Source organism: Triplophysa rosa, linkage group LG15 (genome assembly GCF_024868665.1).
Source record: "Triplophysa rosa linkage group LG15, Trosa_1v2, whole genome shotgun sequence".
In the NCBI taxonomy this organism is placed as follows: domain Eukaryota; kingdom Metazoa; phylum Chordata; class Actinopteri; order Cypriniformes; family Nemacheilidae; genus Triplophysa; species Triplophysa rosa.
In genome coordinates, this window is record NC_079904.1 from 2,631,811 (window position 1) to 2,648,941 (window position 17,131).

The 17,131-nt window shown below is 39.6% G+C and overlaps 1 protein-coding gene across 10 annotated transcripts in view; it reads right to left on the reverse strand.

Moving 5' to 3' along the window:
- mark3b (MAP/microtubule affinity-regulating kinase 3b) overlaps positions 1 to 17,131 on the reverse strand; it is a 44,829-nt gene that overhangs the window by 3,408 nt on the left and 24,290 nt on the right. For 3 of the 10 annotated variants that reach the window (XM_057352232.1, XM_057352229.1, XM_057352230.1), the window contains exons 4-17: positions 16,790 to 16,838; positions 13,149 to 13,214; positions 12,930 to 13,000; positions 11,317 to 11,373; positions 9,099 to 9,335; positions 8,729 to 8,848; positions 7,802 to 7,901; positions 6,370 to 6,482; positions 6,065 to 6,215; positions 5,768 to 5,979; positions 5,142 to 5,245; positions 3,702 to 3,857; positions 2,593 to 2,862; positions 2,347 to 2,373 (exon numbers count right to left, since the gene is read on the reverse strand). In XM_057352232.1, the coding sequence (XP_057208215.1) occupies positions 2,347 to 2,373; positions 2,593 to 2,862; positions 3,702 to 3,857; positions 5,142 to 5,245; positions 5,768 to 5,979; positions 6,065 to 6,215; positions 6,370 to 6,482; positions 7,802 to 7,901; positions 8,729 to 8,848; positions 9,099 to 9,335; positions 11,317 to 11,373; positions 12,930 to 13,000; positions 13,149 to 13,214; positions 16,790 to 16,838 (1,733 nt within the window). The remainder of the gene's footprint in view (positions 1 to 2,346; positions 2,374 to 2,592; positions 2,863 to 3,701; positions 3,858 to 5,141; positions 5,246 to 5,767; positions 5,980 to 6,064; positions 6,216 to 6,369; positions 6,483 to 7,801; positions 7,902 to 8,728; positions 8,849 to 9,098; positions 9,336 to 11,316; positions 11,374 to 12,929; positions 13,001 to 13,148; positions 13,215 to 16,789; positions 16,839 to 17,131) is intronic. The other 7 variants (XM_057352233.1, XM_057352231.1, XM_057352239.1 and 4 more) reach the window with 3 other exon arrangements.

Genomic DNA, 17,131 nt, shown 5'->3' on the forward strand with positions numbered 1-17,131 from the left:
TCGCTACAGATGAATTAAGCCGCGTCTGCGCTCCATAAAGCGCATGCTGTGCAGTTTCTTTTTACAGTCAGGTGCGTCAGGACGATGGCGGAGACAAAAGGGCAAGAGAAGGTTTGTTAGTATTTTGTTCGTTTAATGTCAGGGAATTTGTCTTTGTTTTATTGCTATTGTGTATTTATTCAAATAAAAATAATTTATTTTGTGTTGTAACGCTTATATTATGAATATCCATCTTATTCGTTTTTTTACGTTAAATATAAGAGGGTTTGTCATAGTAGCCTACTGTTTTATTGTTTATGGATTATTTGTTAGGAATAAAAATGAGCAAATATTTTGAGCATAGTTGTTAAAAGACAATGTAAGCTGTAAAGATCTAATGTTAAAGATCAAAAATGTTAGCATATTTTCCCACGTCCCCCGATTACGACGCTTATATCATTGTGTGTGCTGCAAAAGCTCTGAGAAGATTTCCTTTATCCAGCGATCTCATAATGTTGCATTTAATGCCATGGAGGCATATATTTCAATTTAAAATAGCTCTTACAGGATTTTTGATCTTGAAAAAAAAGTTTCTTTTTTAAATCATTTTGACGACACTTTACTCTCAAGTCCCCTTAACATTTCTCCAGCTGCATGGTGCATGAGCGGCGTGATGGCAGGGGAAAATTCTCTTTTTCGAGTGTAGGCGGAGGCCCCTTCTGTTGTGAGGCCCGTTTCATAGCAAAGGCCGCTACTGGGAATAAGGCACTTGAGAAAGCTATTGAGATGGAAGACATCTATTGTCTTTAGGGAACACTTTGAGAGTTGTCTGATCAAACACAAAAACAGCACTACGAAATACAAAATATACAAAAGTTGTCGAGCTGTAATCTTTTGATGTCGTAACAGCACTGGCAGGAATAACAGAAGTGCTGGGGCTGCGAGGCCACCTGATGAAGCGACACAGGGAGGTCAAAAAGGAACGTCCTATAGGAGAATTCTGGAGCATGAGGGCTGGAACAAGAAGGGAGGGGGATCAATCTCGGTACCTTACTGCAGAAATGTTTCCTTTTTCATTCTCCACATCTGTCAGCAGCTAAATTAAGAGCCCAATAGGGTGGCCTGAATTACACAACCAAGAGCAATTGGTTAACTTATAGCGGGAGATTGCTGGAGGTAGTCAGAGCAGACGAACAAGTAAAGTGATGTAGACCGTGATGTCATGAAGTAGAAATGAATCATTTTATAACTGTATGGGGGAATCTTAGAAACAGGCCAACAACGCTTAAGAAAATGAGCCCTAGTTTTACTATAGTAAGAGTGTAATGTGTTTTCATTTTGGTGGATTGCTTATCATCATCACCACAAATATAATAGCTAAAAACGTTTAAAACAAGCAAAAAAGTTGACCAGGTAAGGAAAATAAACTTAAGTAGGTACTGAAGGAAAAGGTAAAACTAAATTCAAGTTAAATTTTCTTACCCCACTGGCAGATTTTTTGCTTGCTTTAAACATAAACTTACTTAATTCTTAAATTTTGTTTCATAAACCAAAACTAAATATTTTGGGTCACTTTCCGTCTCAAGTAAATGTATACTGATTTAATAACTTTTAGATAATTATACTAAAAAACAACAAAAAACGCTGAATAAGAATACAAATAAAAAATGGTTACTATGGTTGAACTAATCATTTTTGTAAAGTGACAAGTCATATATCAAATTCCATTGCTGTAATGCAAAAATAGAGGTTAAAAATGTTTCCTTTTTTAAATAAACAATTAATTAAAGTAAATAATATGAACAAAAATATGTATACATGCTGTATATTTGTTTATACAAATACAAAGAACATAAATACAAAATAAATAAAAAATGATGATTATGATGAAAAAGATGTGACTATAAATAAACAATTAGACGTAACTTAAAAATGTATTAAAAGCCCAGAGGGGCATTGACATGCTTTGTGTCTGAATTAAGAACGCACTACTGAAACAAACGTTTCCTCTATTGTACACTGTAGCAACAACATCTAACCTAAAAACCAATCTTCCTGAAAGGCAAAAGCTGTGAAGGAAAAATAAACTCTATAATATTTAATACTGTAAGGAGACTCTAGAGTTATGGTTGTGCTCGGTGGTATCCTGTGAGAGGTCATGCATTGAAGATTAGTAAAGTTCTGCTCATGAGACGTCTCGGGCATGCTCCATCACAGTCCGAGTGAGACAACAGTGTCAAAAGGTGAGTGACAGGCAATTAATCGAAACACGTATTTACACAAGAGTTAAAAGTTACGTTTTTAGAGTTCAGTTAAAACGGTCAGACGTTAAAGTTAACTGCATACAGAGCCAATTGTGCGGCCTACCTTTTGGCAAACCTGAATGACATGTTTCTACAAAACAAACAGAGAAGAGAGACATCGATCAACATCTAGAGCAGACGTGTGGTCTCCTAAGGACATGAAGGGGAATCTGATGCCAATGGTATATTTCAAAAATCTAACCAGACGAAAACAAATCCAGGTAATATTACGGGGACATTTGTGTCCAGGAGTTACCGGATGCGATAATGAGGTTCGGTTTTGCATTGACGGCGTGGAGCGTTTGCTTACCTGCGCGTGAGCTTGGACGTCAGCTTCGTGAAGAGATTTGTCGATCCGCGGCTTCGGGACTGCGAGAGAGGCGTGGCGTCGTGCGATAAGGTGGGAGAGGCGGGGGGTCCGTTGTAAGTGGCCGTGCGTCTCTCTCTGAGCTGACCTCCGTGGAAGGTGCTGCGGCTCAGCGTTCCTCGAGGGAACCGCAGGCGATCCGGAGGGGTCACGCTACTGATGCTGTGGGTGGAGGCTCCGGGGTTCCTCGGAGTCGTCTGAGCCGTGCTCGTACTGAGGAGGTTTGGGGAAAAATAGGAAAACATCAGAACAAAAACAGGTGAGCGACTCTTATGGGGGATATTCTGATACTTTCTGGGGTTGTGATATAATGCTGTCGGATTTCAGTTCAAACTGAATGGAACATTTGAATCCCCTGAGATTCCTAAAATCCTGGTTGCGTAAGGTACATGACATGTGCCAGTAAAGGTTTCCATGGTTTAGCATCTGTCTTTCGTTTCATCCATAAGCTCAGGGTTTAGTTCCGCATGGTTTAATTCTATAGCTGACCTACAGCTTCAACACCAATGTGAAAACTCAAATCCTTTGGGTTTATTTCATGTATATTCATAAAGGAGTGTGAGGTCACCCTTACTTGACCCTCAGTGTCATTCGGTCAGGCACTTACCAGGGCATGATGGGAAGACCACAGACTCTTAAAGGGTTGGTTCATCCAAAAATGAAAACTCTCATTTCATTCCAAAATGCATGTTTTTTCTTATCTTTCATGAAATACAATGGTTCAGTATACAACATTTTTCACAAATTATTCCACAAATAATTTCTTTACCCCTTTTGCATATTAGTTCAACGAAACGACCATCAAACATTTAATACATCTTACTAGTCGTTTTACAAGGTTAATGAAGTTCATATCCTATATTAGTGGGTTATATTAGACACAACGGGTTAGTTTTCATGGCTCGAGTGGGAAAATGCAGGAATCTCCTCGACAGGTCGTATGTGGCGGGGCCGCACGGGATGAGACGTGAGGAAATCAGAGACGCAGACATCAGAAAGGTCAAAGGACGTTAGAGCGAGACACACTAAGATTAGAGACAGACGGCGTTTACTTAGGCCTGAAGAGGTCAGAGGTGCGGCAGGTGTGTCCGGAGGCCGACAGGGACGCGGCCTTTTGGTGGGGCAGTCGGACCGAGGCTGACGAGGCGGCGAGAGCCACGGTATACGCCGTCGGGCTTGTGCTGACACGACCCGACATTTCGCTCAGGCTGGCCAATGGCAGACGGGCAAATAAACAGCGTTGGCCAGAATCGGAGTACGTAGAACAAATTAGGTGAAAGTAAAGATAAGGAAAAAAGAATCAAAATAGTTGAATAAGATAGGGAGGGGTTATGATGGAGAAAAATGACAAAAATGCTTTTTTGGCAAACATTCTTGTACTCCATTCCTGCAAAAATCTATAATGTTTGCCTTTCTATCAGTGTATTTGTTTAAAACATAAAATTGCAGGTGACTATGCACTTATGTAAGTTAAATGACGTCAATCTGACATATCCTATGATAACATAATCGACAGCTTATATTATAAATCATTATTATAAGCGGACTGTTGTTAATTGAGGCAAAAATGTACATTCATTTTTATCTGCACTTGCTTAATAACAAATTTTTGTTTTATTTTTAACAAACAAAAAAGTTACGAATTATAGCTTTAATTAAATCTCATACCATGCAATTAATTTGGTTAAAAACTATATTGACACCTAATTTCTTTACACAAACATTTAAAGGTCCAGTGTGTAATTTTTGGGATGATCTGTTGATAGAAATGCAAAGTAATATACATAGCTATGCATTCAGAGGTGTATAAAGAGCTTACAAAATGAAGCGTTATGTTTTTATTACCTTAGAATGAGCTATGTACGTAATTCGCCATGTTCTGTCAGCCGTAGTAGTGTTTCGAAAAGGGAGGGGTGGAGTTGCAATTCGCAACCTTGCCGCTAGATTTCACTAACTGGACCTTTAAAGCTGACAGCACCGAAAACCATTTTGTTAAATAATGAATAAAATAATGAATCTTATGTTAACCTCCAAACTCGAGTACAATATAAGTCGCTTGCTTGGGACAAATTAGTCGACCAGTCATTCAGGGAACCCACAAAAAAGATTTTGGAAGTTTTGCAATCCTAATATGGGATGTGGGCCATGGGCTCTATTTCTCCGGTGGTGTGCATGGCAACGCTGAGAGGTTTATCATGGCAGACTGGCACAACGGGGATGCCCATCTTTTGTGTGAGATGTAATAGCCGTGAACAATGGCTTCTTTGTGGCCAAAGACCCTGAATTCCAAAACATCTAATGCAAATTTTCCTAATTATTCAAAAAGGCTCATATAGATCATATCCTGGTGTGTCTATGTGCGTCATATTCTCAATCTATATTGTACACATTGAATTTGTAAGACTGTCTGTGTGATGGCTAGAATGCAGTTTTCATAAACCCACTGGTTATAAAAGAGTTGCTACTTAACAACCAGATAAAGTGGCTCTCACCTGTTCTCTTTGCCGTTCTGGATGACCGAGTGACGGTCCGCTGCGTTTCTCTCACTGCACACGTACGTGTTTCTTCTCGTCATACCGCTGGACACAGAATTGCTCTGCGGAAACACAAACTCCTGCACTGTAGATTAAGTCTCATTTTAACACCAAACGCGAATTAAGCGAGTAAATGACATGCAAAGACATGAATAGACGCGAACGATGGGGAGTGTTTTCACGCATTCGGACGTATTAAACAATAAGTGTCAATTAGCTCTTTGCACAAATTTCTCGCTCGAGTTAAACATTTTTTTAACTTGCGCTGCCCGATCCGGCTGAACTCGCTTTTTTTTTACTTGCTGCAACCGCGACGCCCGAACCACCAAAAACTTCAACTCGAGCAAGAAATTCGCGCAAAGAGCTTATTGACACCTATTGTTTGACAGGTCAGGACGCGTAAAGACCGCTGCGCAATGTTTTTGGCAGCACTTGCGCGAAAATAAACCATTCCCGCGAGCAATAAAAAGCAAGGAGCGTGATGCTTCGCGTTTGGTGTGAACACAGCATTATTCTTCAACCCAAGTGCGTCTTTCATACTAAAAAAAGTCATCCACAAAGATTCTCAGAAGTTGCCTTCTTACCCCAGGAGTACCGGAGCTCTTTTTCCGGTCAGGAATGTCGGCCTTGTTGGGGTTGTTGGCATTGCCCAGCATGGGGCTCGGAGGGCCCATGCCGCGGCTCCCAGACGAGCTGGACTTGCGTGCCGGAGCGCTGCCCTCCTCTTTATGCTCACTTTCTGCAGAAGTGGTTTGACTCCTCTTGGGATGTCCAACCGAGGGAATGGCTGGACCAGCTGCGGATGGAAACATTAGAAAGAATGGAGATCAGAAAGGGACAGGGCATCGAAAAAACAGAGTAGAGATGAAAACAGTGCTTACCCTGGTCACTAAAGCGACGCTGCTTCTGATTGGAGGAGATGCTCCTTTGGACTTTGAGGTGAGATGGTGATTGGCTGTTGTTGTGCTCGCTGTTGGGTCGGGCTTTGGCCAACGACAGGTTACTGTTGGAGCTGGAATCGCTCGCCTCCAACTGTGATTCGATGAAATAAAATGTATTTGCTCTGCTAATGCAACATGCATCAGATTCGTTCCTTTCAAATAATGCTTCCACACCTCCCAATAATACAACCCAGTCAAAGTTCTCTTGACATTTGTGTGCATATGCATGAGACACAACAGCTCACCTCTGTGGACTTTCTGCCTAAGAGGAGGTATGTAGCCGTGATTTCATCGTACTTCATCCTGGTTAGAGATTCGTGGATCTCCTCCCGCGAGTAGCCCATGCCCACCATGATATCTGAAATAAAACACATTCCACTAGGTTATTAAAAACAAGTCGGTTAGTTGCGAACAAAACACACGTATATGATACGACACAATTTTATGGCTGTCAAATAAGACAGTCTAACAGTACCTATCAGTATACCGCTAGTCAAATAAACAGCGATTTAGTATAATTTGGAAAATAAGTGCTAAAATCATTTTTAATTTTGCGAGAAAAAGCTTTCAATCCCTTAAATTGCTCACACAATGTCACGTTTTTTCTTGTGTTAGATTAAATGTGACTCTCAGCTCAGCTGAATTGTTCTTGCACTAGCAGCAAATGCTGTCAGGAACACAGAACTGGATCAATACAGAGTTTGAAAGCCAGACTGCCCTGAGGTATCAGTGAAAGGAACGGGTCCAGTCTGACATCATCGATCCCTGGACTCAAAGCCAGTGATGATGATGCCCACAGGCACGCCAACCGCTATCAGCATCAAGTTGAAGGAAGCATGCTGTTCTAATGGCTTGTGTGGAAAAAAAAACGATTTACCATCACACACACATTTCCAACATCTGAGGGATAGGACTTCAGGCAATGCAGTAAAGCCTGATTCTCTCTTGGTGGTATTTCTAAAACATACGCTAGTTTAACCCTGTAAAAACTGACCTAATCTAAGAATCCATACACTTGAAAAACTTTCGAGGACTATGTCTATAAATTTTGATTCTGTTTCGTCCACCTGGATGTAAACACCGTATAGTCAAACTGTTGCTTTTGGTTCAGCAACAAACTAAAAAGAAACAAGTACACAAATACAGTAACTGCTACTTTGTTGTGACTGAACTCTTTGTTTGTACAGCGAAGTTCTGCTTTTTTATTCAAAACAATGCTGTGGAAACTGTGGTAATGTGCATGTGATCATTTGCCCATGAAAAAAACAGATTTTTGGCTTGCCCACATAGTGGTTTGTATTAAAACCAGTGACAGCAACCCGACGTACCAAACAAAAACAAAAAACTTTTTTACAAGCAAAATTGCATCATCGACCCGCCGTGGGTAGACAAATAAACCTGCGATGCTTAATCAATTGTTTTATTTATTTATGGGTACATTAACAGAATTCGTTTCTGCCATTGTCCCCTAATGCATTACTGCTTTTAGCTCTTTCTGTTCAACACTTATGTAAAGCATGATATAAAGGGAAGGTTTAAATCATACATACTGTACATAATATGTGGCGTGTATAATGCAGAACTATAGCTGCAGTAACCACTGTACATATGAAATAAAACACACCCTTCCAATTTCGTAAGAACAGACAAATCACGTAAAAGTTGCTGATTTTATACCGATTCTCTTCTGGTCCGTGATGTCCAGTTCCGGCTCAAGAAAGGGTTTAAGTTCGTCCTCCTCACTGCCTGCATTGATCCACCGATCCTTCATGATTTGCTGAAACAGACACACACACACACACACACACACACACACACACACACACACACACACACACACACACACACACACACACACACACACACACACACACACACACACACACACACACACACCACACACACACACACCACACACAACACACACACACACACACACACACTCACACACACACACACACACACACACACACACACACACACACACACACACACACACACACACCTGTGTGAGATATTCATCTATCTGCATCTTTTAAAATTGGCTAAAATGTCTTAGTCGGAAATCAGTGACGCAAACTATACAATCTGTTCCCTAACGGCTTGTTTTGCATTTTTTTGAGGGATAAACATTGCAATACAGTGCCATGCAAAATAATTATCACTCGGATTATTCACATCTATGCAAAAGCAAAAGCATTGTATTATAACGATCTATCCATTATACAGATTTCTATTTCTGTCTTCTTTACTGTAATGCAGTTTCTATTGTTTTGCATTTGATTTCTCAATTATATATAGATGATATGCAGCATGTGGGGCATGGTTAAATCCTCAATAATTTTAAATCAAGGTAAATCAGCAAATAATCACCCTGCAGTTACATCACACGAACACTGGGGGCGCTGTTTCACTGGACCTCTATGAGTCGGAAACAGGGTGTGTCTGTTCTTCTGCGCTCATGTTTAATTAATGAGGGTGGAGAATGCATGCTGTGATGAAAGTGCACTCAGGGCGAGGGATGCCACGGAGAGAGGATAAAAGAGGATGATGGTTTGTAGGAAATGAGAGGTTTATGTGTCAAATGAAGGTATAATCCCTCACCTCGAGCGTGCCCCGTTTGACTGGATTCAGCACCAGGAAGCGTTTCAGGAGGTTCTCGCAGTCAGTGGACATGTAAAAGGGGATTCGATATTTACCCCTCAGCACTCGCTCGCGAAGTTCCTGTGGAATATTTTATTAAGACATTATATTAGCACTGTACAAAACACAATTCAAAGCAGCTTTAGAGAAAATGATCCTCATCTGAAGAATGATTTTAACTATTATAAAAGATGCAATCTGTAACTTTTGGGATTAAAAATCGCCAAAAAACACACTAGCAACCAATCCAGAGGCATGTGTCTGCGTTCAGTTGTATGATTCTCTGTGAAGGTTTAGGACGGTGACCTTTCAGTACCGAGAGCACACTAACCTTTAGATTCTGTCCATCAAAAGGCAGCGATCCGCTGACCAGCGTGTACAGAATGACCCCCAGACTCCACACGTCCACCTCCGGGCCATCATACTTTTTACCTTGGAAAAGTTCAGGGGCAGCATACGGCGGACTGCCGCAAAACGTATCGAGTTTATTCCCGATTGTGAATTCATTACTGAAACCGAAGTCTGCGATCTTAATGTTCATGTCTGCATCCAGCAGGAGGTTTTCTGCCTGCATGAAAGATGCAAAGAAAGAGAGAAAGGTTTTTAGCTTTTGCATTTATGCATTTGGCAGACGCTTTTATCCAAAGCGACTTACATTGTGTTGTACTATACATTTTTTCGGACTATGTGCAATCCCCTGCATGGGATCAAACCCATGAACGTTGGCGTTGCTCGCACCACGCTCTAACCACTGAGCCACAGGAAAGCATTTACACATTTGGCGGACATTTTTATCTAAAGCGACTTGATTTAGTCAGTGAGCTAACAACAACTAGTCAAACCAAATTAATTTAGTTTTTTGAGTTTGTAAAGAGTTTTCTTATATTTGTTAGGGTGGGAGGCCCACGATTTACAGCATCAAATACATATGCAAAACCTGAAGAAATAAATAAAATGCTGTAATACAGGAATAAGAATCACCACTGAGAATAATGGCAATAAAAAAACATCCAGGCACACTACAGTAGTGAGAATATTGAGGGAAAACTGACATGGAAATTTTACCAATTTACTTTACACCAAATGTAATTTTTTCTTTTGATTTTGTAGTAAAGTGTGAGTCCTTCAAGAATCACAAAAGAACTCAAAGAGTTTAAGTCCAATGGAAATGTAATGCCCCTTCCGTTGACCTCCCCCTTACAAACAAACATAAACGGACAGTTACACACAGTAAAGGTACAGCATACAACAAAATAAAGAGTTACGCTTCAGCAGACCCTGATTTCCACCTGTCTTCCCTCACGCGAGTGCTTTCGACGGCCTTATGCATCATTTACTGAACATCAGTCTGGAAAGGATATTGTAGTGCGAGTAATGGAGTGTGGCGGCGCTGAGGGGGATGGACGAGGAATCTTTAAAAGTTATGCTTGCATTGGTCTGCTGTTCTGCTGATGTTCAACAGACACACAGACTCCAAAGGGTTTGATTATTTACTCTAAAACAGAGTTCAATTACACCAGCAGATTTCTCCTGTTCAGACTGTATTGTATCTGGCCTCCAACCGTGTTAAGTTTCCGTCATTAATGCAAGTACCACTGTGAAAACTTGCGGAAGCTAATCAAATTTTAGCTAAGTTCTAACCTGTAAAAAATTGCTGGTTCAACTAAAAAAAAAAGTAAGTTACCTGGTTGCCTTAAAATTTTGAGTTAATTCAACTTAAAAACATCAGTCAACACAACGAGTTTGCATTGAATTCATTGAGTTAACTCATATTTTTAAGTTTACTTAAGTTGAACCAACAAAAAAGGACAAATAATGCAACAAATATATATGTCGGTTCAATAGGCATTATGACAAACGTCACATGCAGAAACATGAAAACATGTCACATCGCATGCTTTTCAGGTCTTTTGTATGCGTTTCCTTATTTATAGAACCGTTTCAAAGATACCAGAAATAAACGTAATTCACAACATACGCAGATTCATATCTAAAACTGCTCTTCTTCTCAAAATAGAATAAAACGGCAAAAAAAACAGGTATAAAGGTATAAAAGACCCATTATAAGCAGAGAGTGATAAGTGGTAATACATGTTTAAGTAAAAATAAAAGATTTTTGTTGTTTAGTATGAATGTTCGCCTTAAGGAAATAATTTATCCTATAAACGTATATGCTCCAAAACATTGACCGCATTTACATTTAGAAGATATAGGCCTAAGGATTTAAAACTTTTCAATGATTTTTATGATAATCATTGTGCACTTAAGCTTCTCATCAAATTCCAAGCTGCTAGGTAAACTAAACCCTACTGGCTGTTTCAAAAAGAGGAGGAGCCGCAATTTTTAAACTTTTGTTTTAAAACAAAAATGGCTGATAATCACAGTTTTGAAGAAAAATTTGTATCATATGGGGCAGGATTTTGAGAGATCTATAGAGCTATACCTGAGGGTGTTGATATCTCAACCAATTTCAGAAAATGTTTGATAAGGTTTAAATACCTTTTATATAAGGTAAATAGTGAAGGGTTACAGTCAGATGATAATCTTACCTTGAGATCTCGATGAACGATGCGTTTTTGATGACAATACTGAACAGCTGATACAATCTAAAGTTGAAGAGAAGAAACAAATAAAAGTTAATAAAGTGGGTAAAGAAACTGGTGATTGAATAACAGACAGCGTTTGGTGAGAGATTGAGGGACTGATAAATTCAAATCAATTCAAACAAATTCCTTAATTTTCTACATTTATTTCACATTTTTTTGAAATGTTGCAAAGCAGCTTTCAATATCTGAAGATAGTAGTAAATGATTTACAGAAATTTAGCTTTGTCTCAATGACAACATAAAATGAAAACCGTCCCTATCTATTTTCATAATAAAAGCTCCTGGTTGAAGTCCAAGATCACTGTCAGCAAAACCAACAAATAAAAAAAGACATTATTCTTATCGGCTATTTTTGTCATACAAATAAAACTGGCTTATGATATCAGCAGTGATCTACTTTATATACATCTCATTATTTTGTCTCTCTCTTCTCATTTTCAAACAAAGATGTATAATATTCATGCAATCGTGTCCCAGACATCAGATGCCAGGACAGATTTCCATTTCTTCCTCCGGCTGCTGGAAGAATCTGGTCGTTTTTTCTGCTCCGCTAAGATCTCAGTGGTGTTTCGTGCCTGACCCAGATAAGGTGTCTCCACAGCAGCAGAGGACGGAGGTGGGGGGGGCTTACAGGGAGACCCCATCACCATGACTACAGATGTGAGCATCAGCTGTGGGCTAACCCAGCGTACGGGCACATCAGACTGATCAACACAGTGGGATGAGACACAAGGGTCATTGAGCAAACACATGGAGTAAATGATGCTATTGGTGTGTGTTTGTCTATAGTTAGTCAGAGGTGTTTCACTGGACACTTTATTTTTGTTGAGTATATAGTGGATTTAAAGATCTGGCTATAATCTATAAAACTATAATCTCAGAATAACCATTTCTGCAGTATATAGTATATATAACTGTACACACAAAATACTAATCCCACAATGCAATACGCTCAAGTGCAAGTAATTATACCCTTATTTAAAAAATTGAATTAAAAGTACAAAATTGTCACATCGAACAGCAAGTGGACAGCGTGTCAACATGTTGCGCAATAGTCTTTATCTGACTCTATTCTATTCTTCCAAAAGTAGCATATGACTCAAAATGAAACAATGCTTTGTTACACTATAATCACATAACCTAATTCCATAATAAAAAATGTATTTGTCAGATTGGAAATGCATTGTGAGATGCAACATCTCACACGGTGTGCCCTGTATTACTAACGCATATTTTGCATCACAATGTTACTGCAATGTCGGCAGGGACACTTAACAAGGATGTTTTCCGTAAGCAGGTCTTAAACTTTTCAAACCGTATTTAGTTCGTGACCCCAAACCAAAAGTCACGTATATGGGTCACATTCAGCCCACTGGGAAACCCTCCGCCCTGCTACTACAGGATTCACACCATCTACTGCCAATCACACCAGCGTTACCCAATAGCATCTCGCTGCTTGATGTTTCCACGGCAACCGAAGGCAACGTGAATGAGCAGGGCGGTGAGGGTAACAAAAAAGTGGGTGGGGCAATATTGAGTACACTGCAGTACAGTACCTGTCTAAATTTAGCTCTGGCCTCTTTTTCCTTCATGCGCCCATGCGCTACGAGGTAGTCAAACACCTCCCCTATGAAGAGAAGAAACGCATTTGGTGAATCATATAGCCCACGTGCATTCAGTACGATGGGGACGGTGATTAATTACAGACCCCATTTGTGCAGGATTACATAACAATACGCAACTGAACACACAAGTCACATAAACTTCAAACTCACCACCGCTGGCATACTCCATAATCAGATAAAGTGTCTTCTCTGTTTCTATAACTTCAAAGAGCTTTACTGTAGAGACAGACAGAAAGAGAGAGAAAGACATTAACATTGATCATTACTTAAACAAGTATTTTTATGGTACATAGTCCTATAGTAACCATGTTTTTTTTAGTTTTATTTCTAGTAAAACCATAGTCACCACAAATCTCCTACGTTCTCACTATAAAAGCCATAGTTAACCAATGATATTTGTATGTAACAAAAATGCAAATCAATCTGGCAATAATACATAATTACTTCATTTTTACGTTAATAAAACCAAGGTCGCTTTTCCCAAGGGATGGCCTATATAAATGTTTAGGACTCTACACTGTTATGGATGCAGCATTATGCATAAAATATATGCATAAATTATATATATATTTTTTCTAAATCCATCCAATAATGGGCGTTAATGAGATCAAATGCACTTGGCCAGGCATGTGATCTCAAAATGGCAGCTCCCATGAGGAGGACATTATGTATTACATAGAATACAATAACTTTGAAATGTACATGTTTTGAGAAATATTTGCCATTTCTTAATGTGCAAAACTTTCATAATCTTGAAAAATTAAGTGCATCTTTAAAAATAGCACACATTTAAGCAAACAATGGAGAAAGAACAAAAACAGAACAGAAAAAGAACTGGACTGAGAAACGTCACATTGCATCAGGTCACAATTTTTTATTTTTTTTGACTGCTGACAAAAATATCATAAGAATGTGCTTAATTGTCATGAAAATCACAAAGCAAAAACGTCTTCTCGGTCATAGAAACAGGGTCTAATAATATGCACGATAAAAGTCCTTCGATTTGGGGTTGTTATATGACCCAGATTTTCGAATATCCTCCGATTTTCACTTCAAGTAATGATTCACCAGCCGAAATCCTAAATGTCTGAATAAACTCAGATGTAATTCAGTGCATTGAGCCGCTGTTCCCTGTTGACCCACAACCCCACAGACATTCACCCGTCCGTCGTCTCTCCAGGAAAACACTACTGTAACTGAAGTTTGTTTGAAATGTGACTGATGGGCCAGGCTGTAGTAATACTACCCGACGCAACGACATCAAAGACGTACTCACCACACACGCGCACCAAATATAGTCACATCCTAAATGGCAGCGAAGGCAAAGCTGTGCATCTGTGACAGCTCTGATAGATTTCGGTCAACACGCGCGCATGCAAACACACTCAAGCTTGTGTGACATTTATTTATTTTATCTTTCTCTGTTGACACAACTGCATCTACTCTGAAAAAAGACCATCATACAAAATATTCTAATAAAATGTTATTATGATCTATTAACTAAATAATTTTGTCATTCCAAATAGTATTTATATACTTTATATATTCATATTTTTAACATTCATTATTCTAAGTAAAATGCCAGATAACAAAGAACATAAAAATTGCAAACATTTTTTTTCAATGTTGCTGTAGGTTTATTTTATTTTATTTATTTAAAGTTAATAATTTTAGTGCTTTTAGTGCCTCAGTTTAAGGCTAAGGCAACAATACTTATTTTAGCTTAGTTTAAGTTTTTTAACTAATATTCTGGACTATATTTTATTTGATTCCAATTAACAGAAACGTTTAAATACTGAACTACATTAGTTCTGGTATGGACAACTTTTAAATGACTTCAATTGACCTTTTTGTGTTATTCTTGAATCTCAACATGTGCGGTCACTAAGAATTATCATTGCATGGCAAAAGTTGCGAAACTTCCAATTTTGTGTTCCTAACAGCATCTGGATCTGGTATGACATGAGGTTAAATAAATGACAGAATATTTATTTTTCGGGAAGCAGTTTTGTCCAACGCTGTCCTGATTGTGCCAGGCCTTGCGTTTGACACAACCAGATCCACAACACACATCCTCTCCAGGCAACCCGCTCTGCCTTTTTCCCTCATATGTGAGAAAAGGACAAAAAGTAGGTCATCGCCGGGGCCGTGATAGCGTGTGACCAGACGCCGTGCTCTCATGGAATCCAGACGGGAACACAGAGCCGGGCGCTCAGGCTGAGGTAGGCGATGCCCGAACATATGCCAGCGCGGTCCAGAGCAGATAATTGCAGAAGGGACCACAAGTGGCAAGCGTTGCCATGACAACCATTGTGTTCCTCAGCCCACAAGTTTCCTGGAAAGATGCTCCACAGCAGGTAAACTAAGGACTGCAGGTAAACTAAGGACTACTAAAAGACAATCAAACAAACTTTTCGAGATACAGCGGATATTCGAAGAGGATAGCGGAGGTAAAATCTGAATGAAGGAAAGGTTAGGAAGCGTGTGGGCCGAGCTGAGAGTTAGCAATTACCTTCACTCCCACTCACCGCTAAAATCTTACTTTCACCGCTAACACATCAATCGCTTTCACTGGTTCAGTCATTCATTTGTGAAACGTGCATTCACACTCCAATGCAACAGAAACACAAAACTAAACCCTTACCTAAGCACCACACATAAAAACAACAGCGTCTGATTCAGTTAAACAAATCAGTTCGTTTGGATGGTAGAAAAATGATTCAGTGATCCGAGTCATCACTTGTGTTCCCAGAAGTCTTTTTTTGTAAAGAATAAATATTTAGCGAAATGCAGTCATTTATCAATGTGGTTTTGTGTTCAGGTATTGTGCCAAACGTTCTCCATGGTTTACGGCACCAACATGTCACCAGCCTCGTAATTTTACCTCAATCCATTATCAAAATGAACCAAACCTTTACTGGCAAAAAAACACTATAAATAACCACAATGATTTTAATGCGGTTTAACCATGGTAAATCTGTGGTTATACAAAGTTGCCAAAAATCATGTTACACTACTTTTACTGTGATAAAACCACAGTAAATTTGCAGAAGGGATACACTACGAATAAACATAGAGAAGATGAATGAATTAACTTTATTCAGAACAAACGTTGCAACATAAAACAACAAACAAACACTCGCTGCGTCCGAAATAGCCTCCTTTCATAATACATACAGTAGTAGGATGAAAATGAGTAGTACGTGTTTTTGTTGTTACACGTGTAGGTTGTTGTTAATACGTCATAGGTTAAAGAGCATACGGGTCACATGACCATAAAACATGGTGGACGCTGTATGTCAGAAATGTATTCATACTACTCCCACTCATACTATATAGAACGTACTGTTTTAACGGCCGATAGGTAGGTACTTATTCAAATTCAGTACGTACTGTCACAGTATGCGATTTCGGACGCAACGACTTGCACGCGTCCCGGAATGGCGGACGGGGGGTAGCTTAGTGATTTAGGTGAAGGGGGGTTGAGGGGCCAGGGGCCACCCAGAGATGACATCATGAGAGATGGGGGGAGGGAGAGCCATGTGCTGGCCCGTCAGATGATAGATGCTTAACAATGACACACAGAGAGACACACAGGAGTGCTTTTGTGCTGGCGGGAGGAGCCGGCGGGTCGGATGAATGGAAGCGGTGTGGCGGCTCTGGGAAAAGAAGAGGGAGTTCCTGCACGGGGGATTATAGAGGCCTCCGCTACCGTCCGCTCTGCGCGACACATTCCTAAACATCTCCACAGACACAAATCTGAAAACAGATTAAACTAATGTGTGATTTACCAATATTTGGATGATTTAGGATCTTCATGATTCGGACTTCCCTGAAGAGCTGCAGAAGAAGACAGAAAGAACAATTAACTTTATATAACTTTCATGTAATGAAGAAAATATGAGTGGTGCTTGTCTGTCAAAATGCTAGAATGTGGTGGTTTCTAGGGGGTTGCAATGAGGTTGCTATGGTAATATGGTTTTGTTAAGTGATCGACCAAAAAAGATGGCTTTTGATATTATGGTCCCATGCACACCGTGAACGATAACTAGAGTAGCACTTACGCAATCAGAGGATAACGTGGTGTATTTCAAGCTTTCACATTTTCAATGCATGAGCCCTTTAAATTTCAA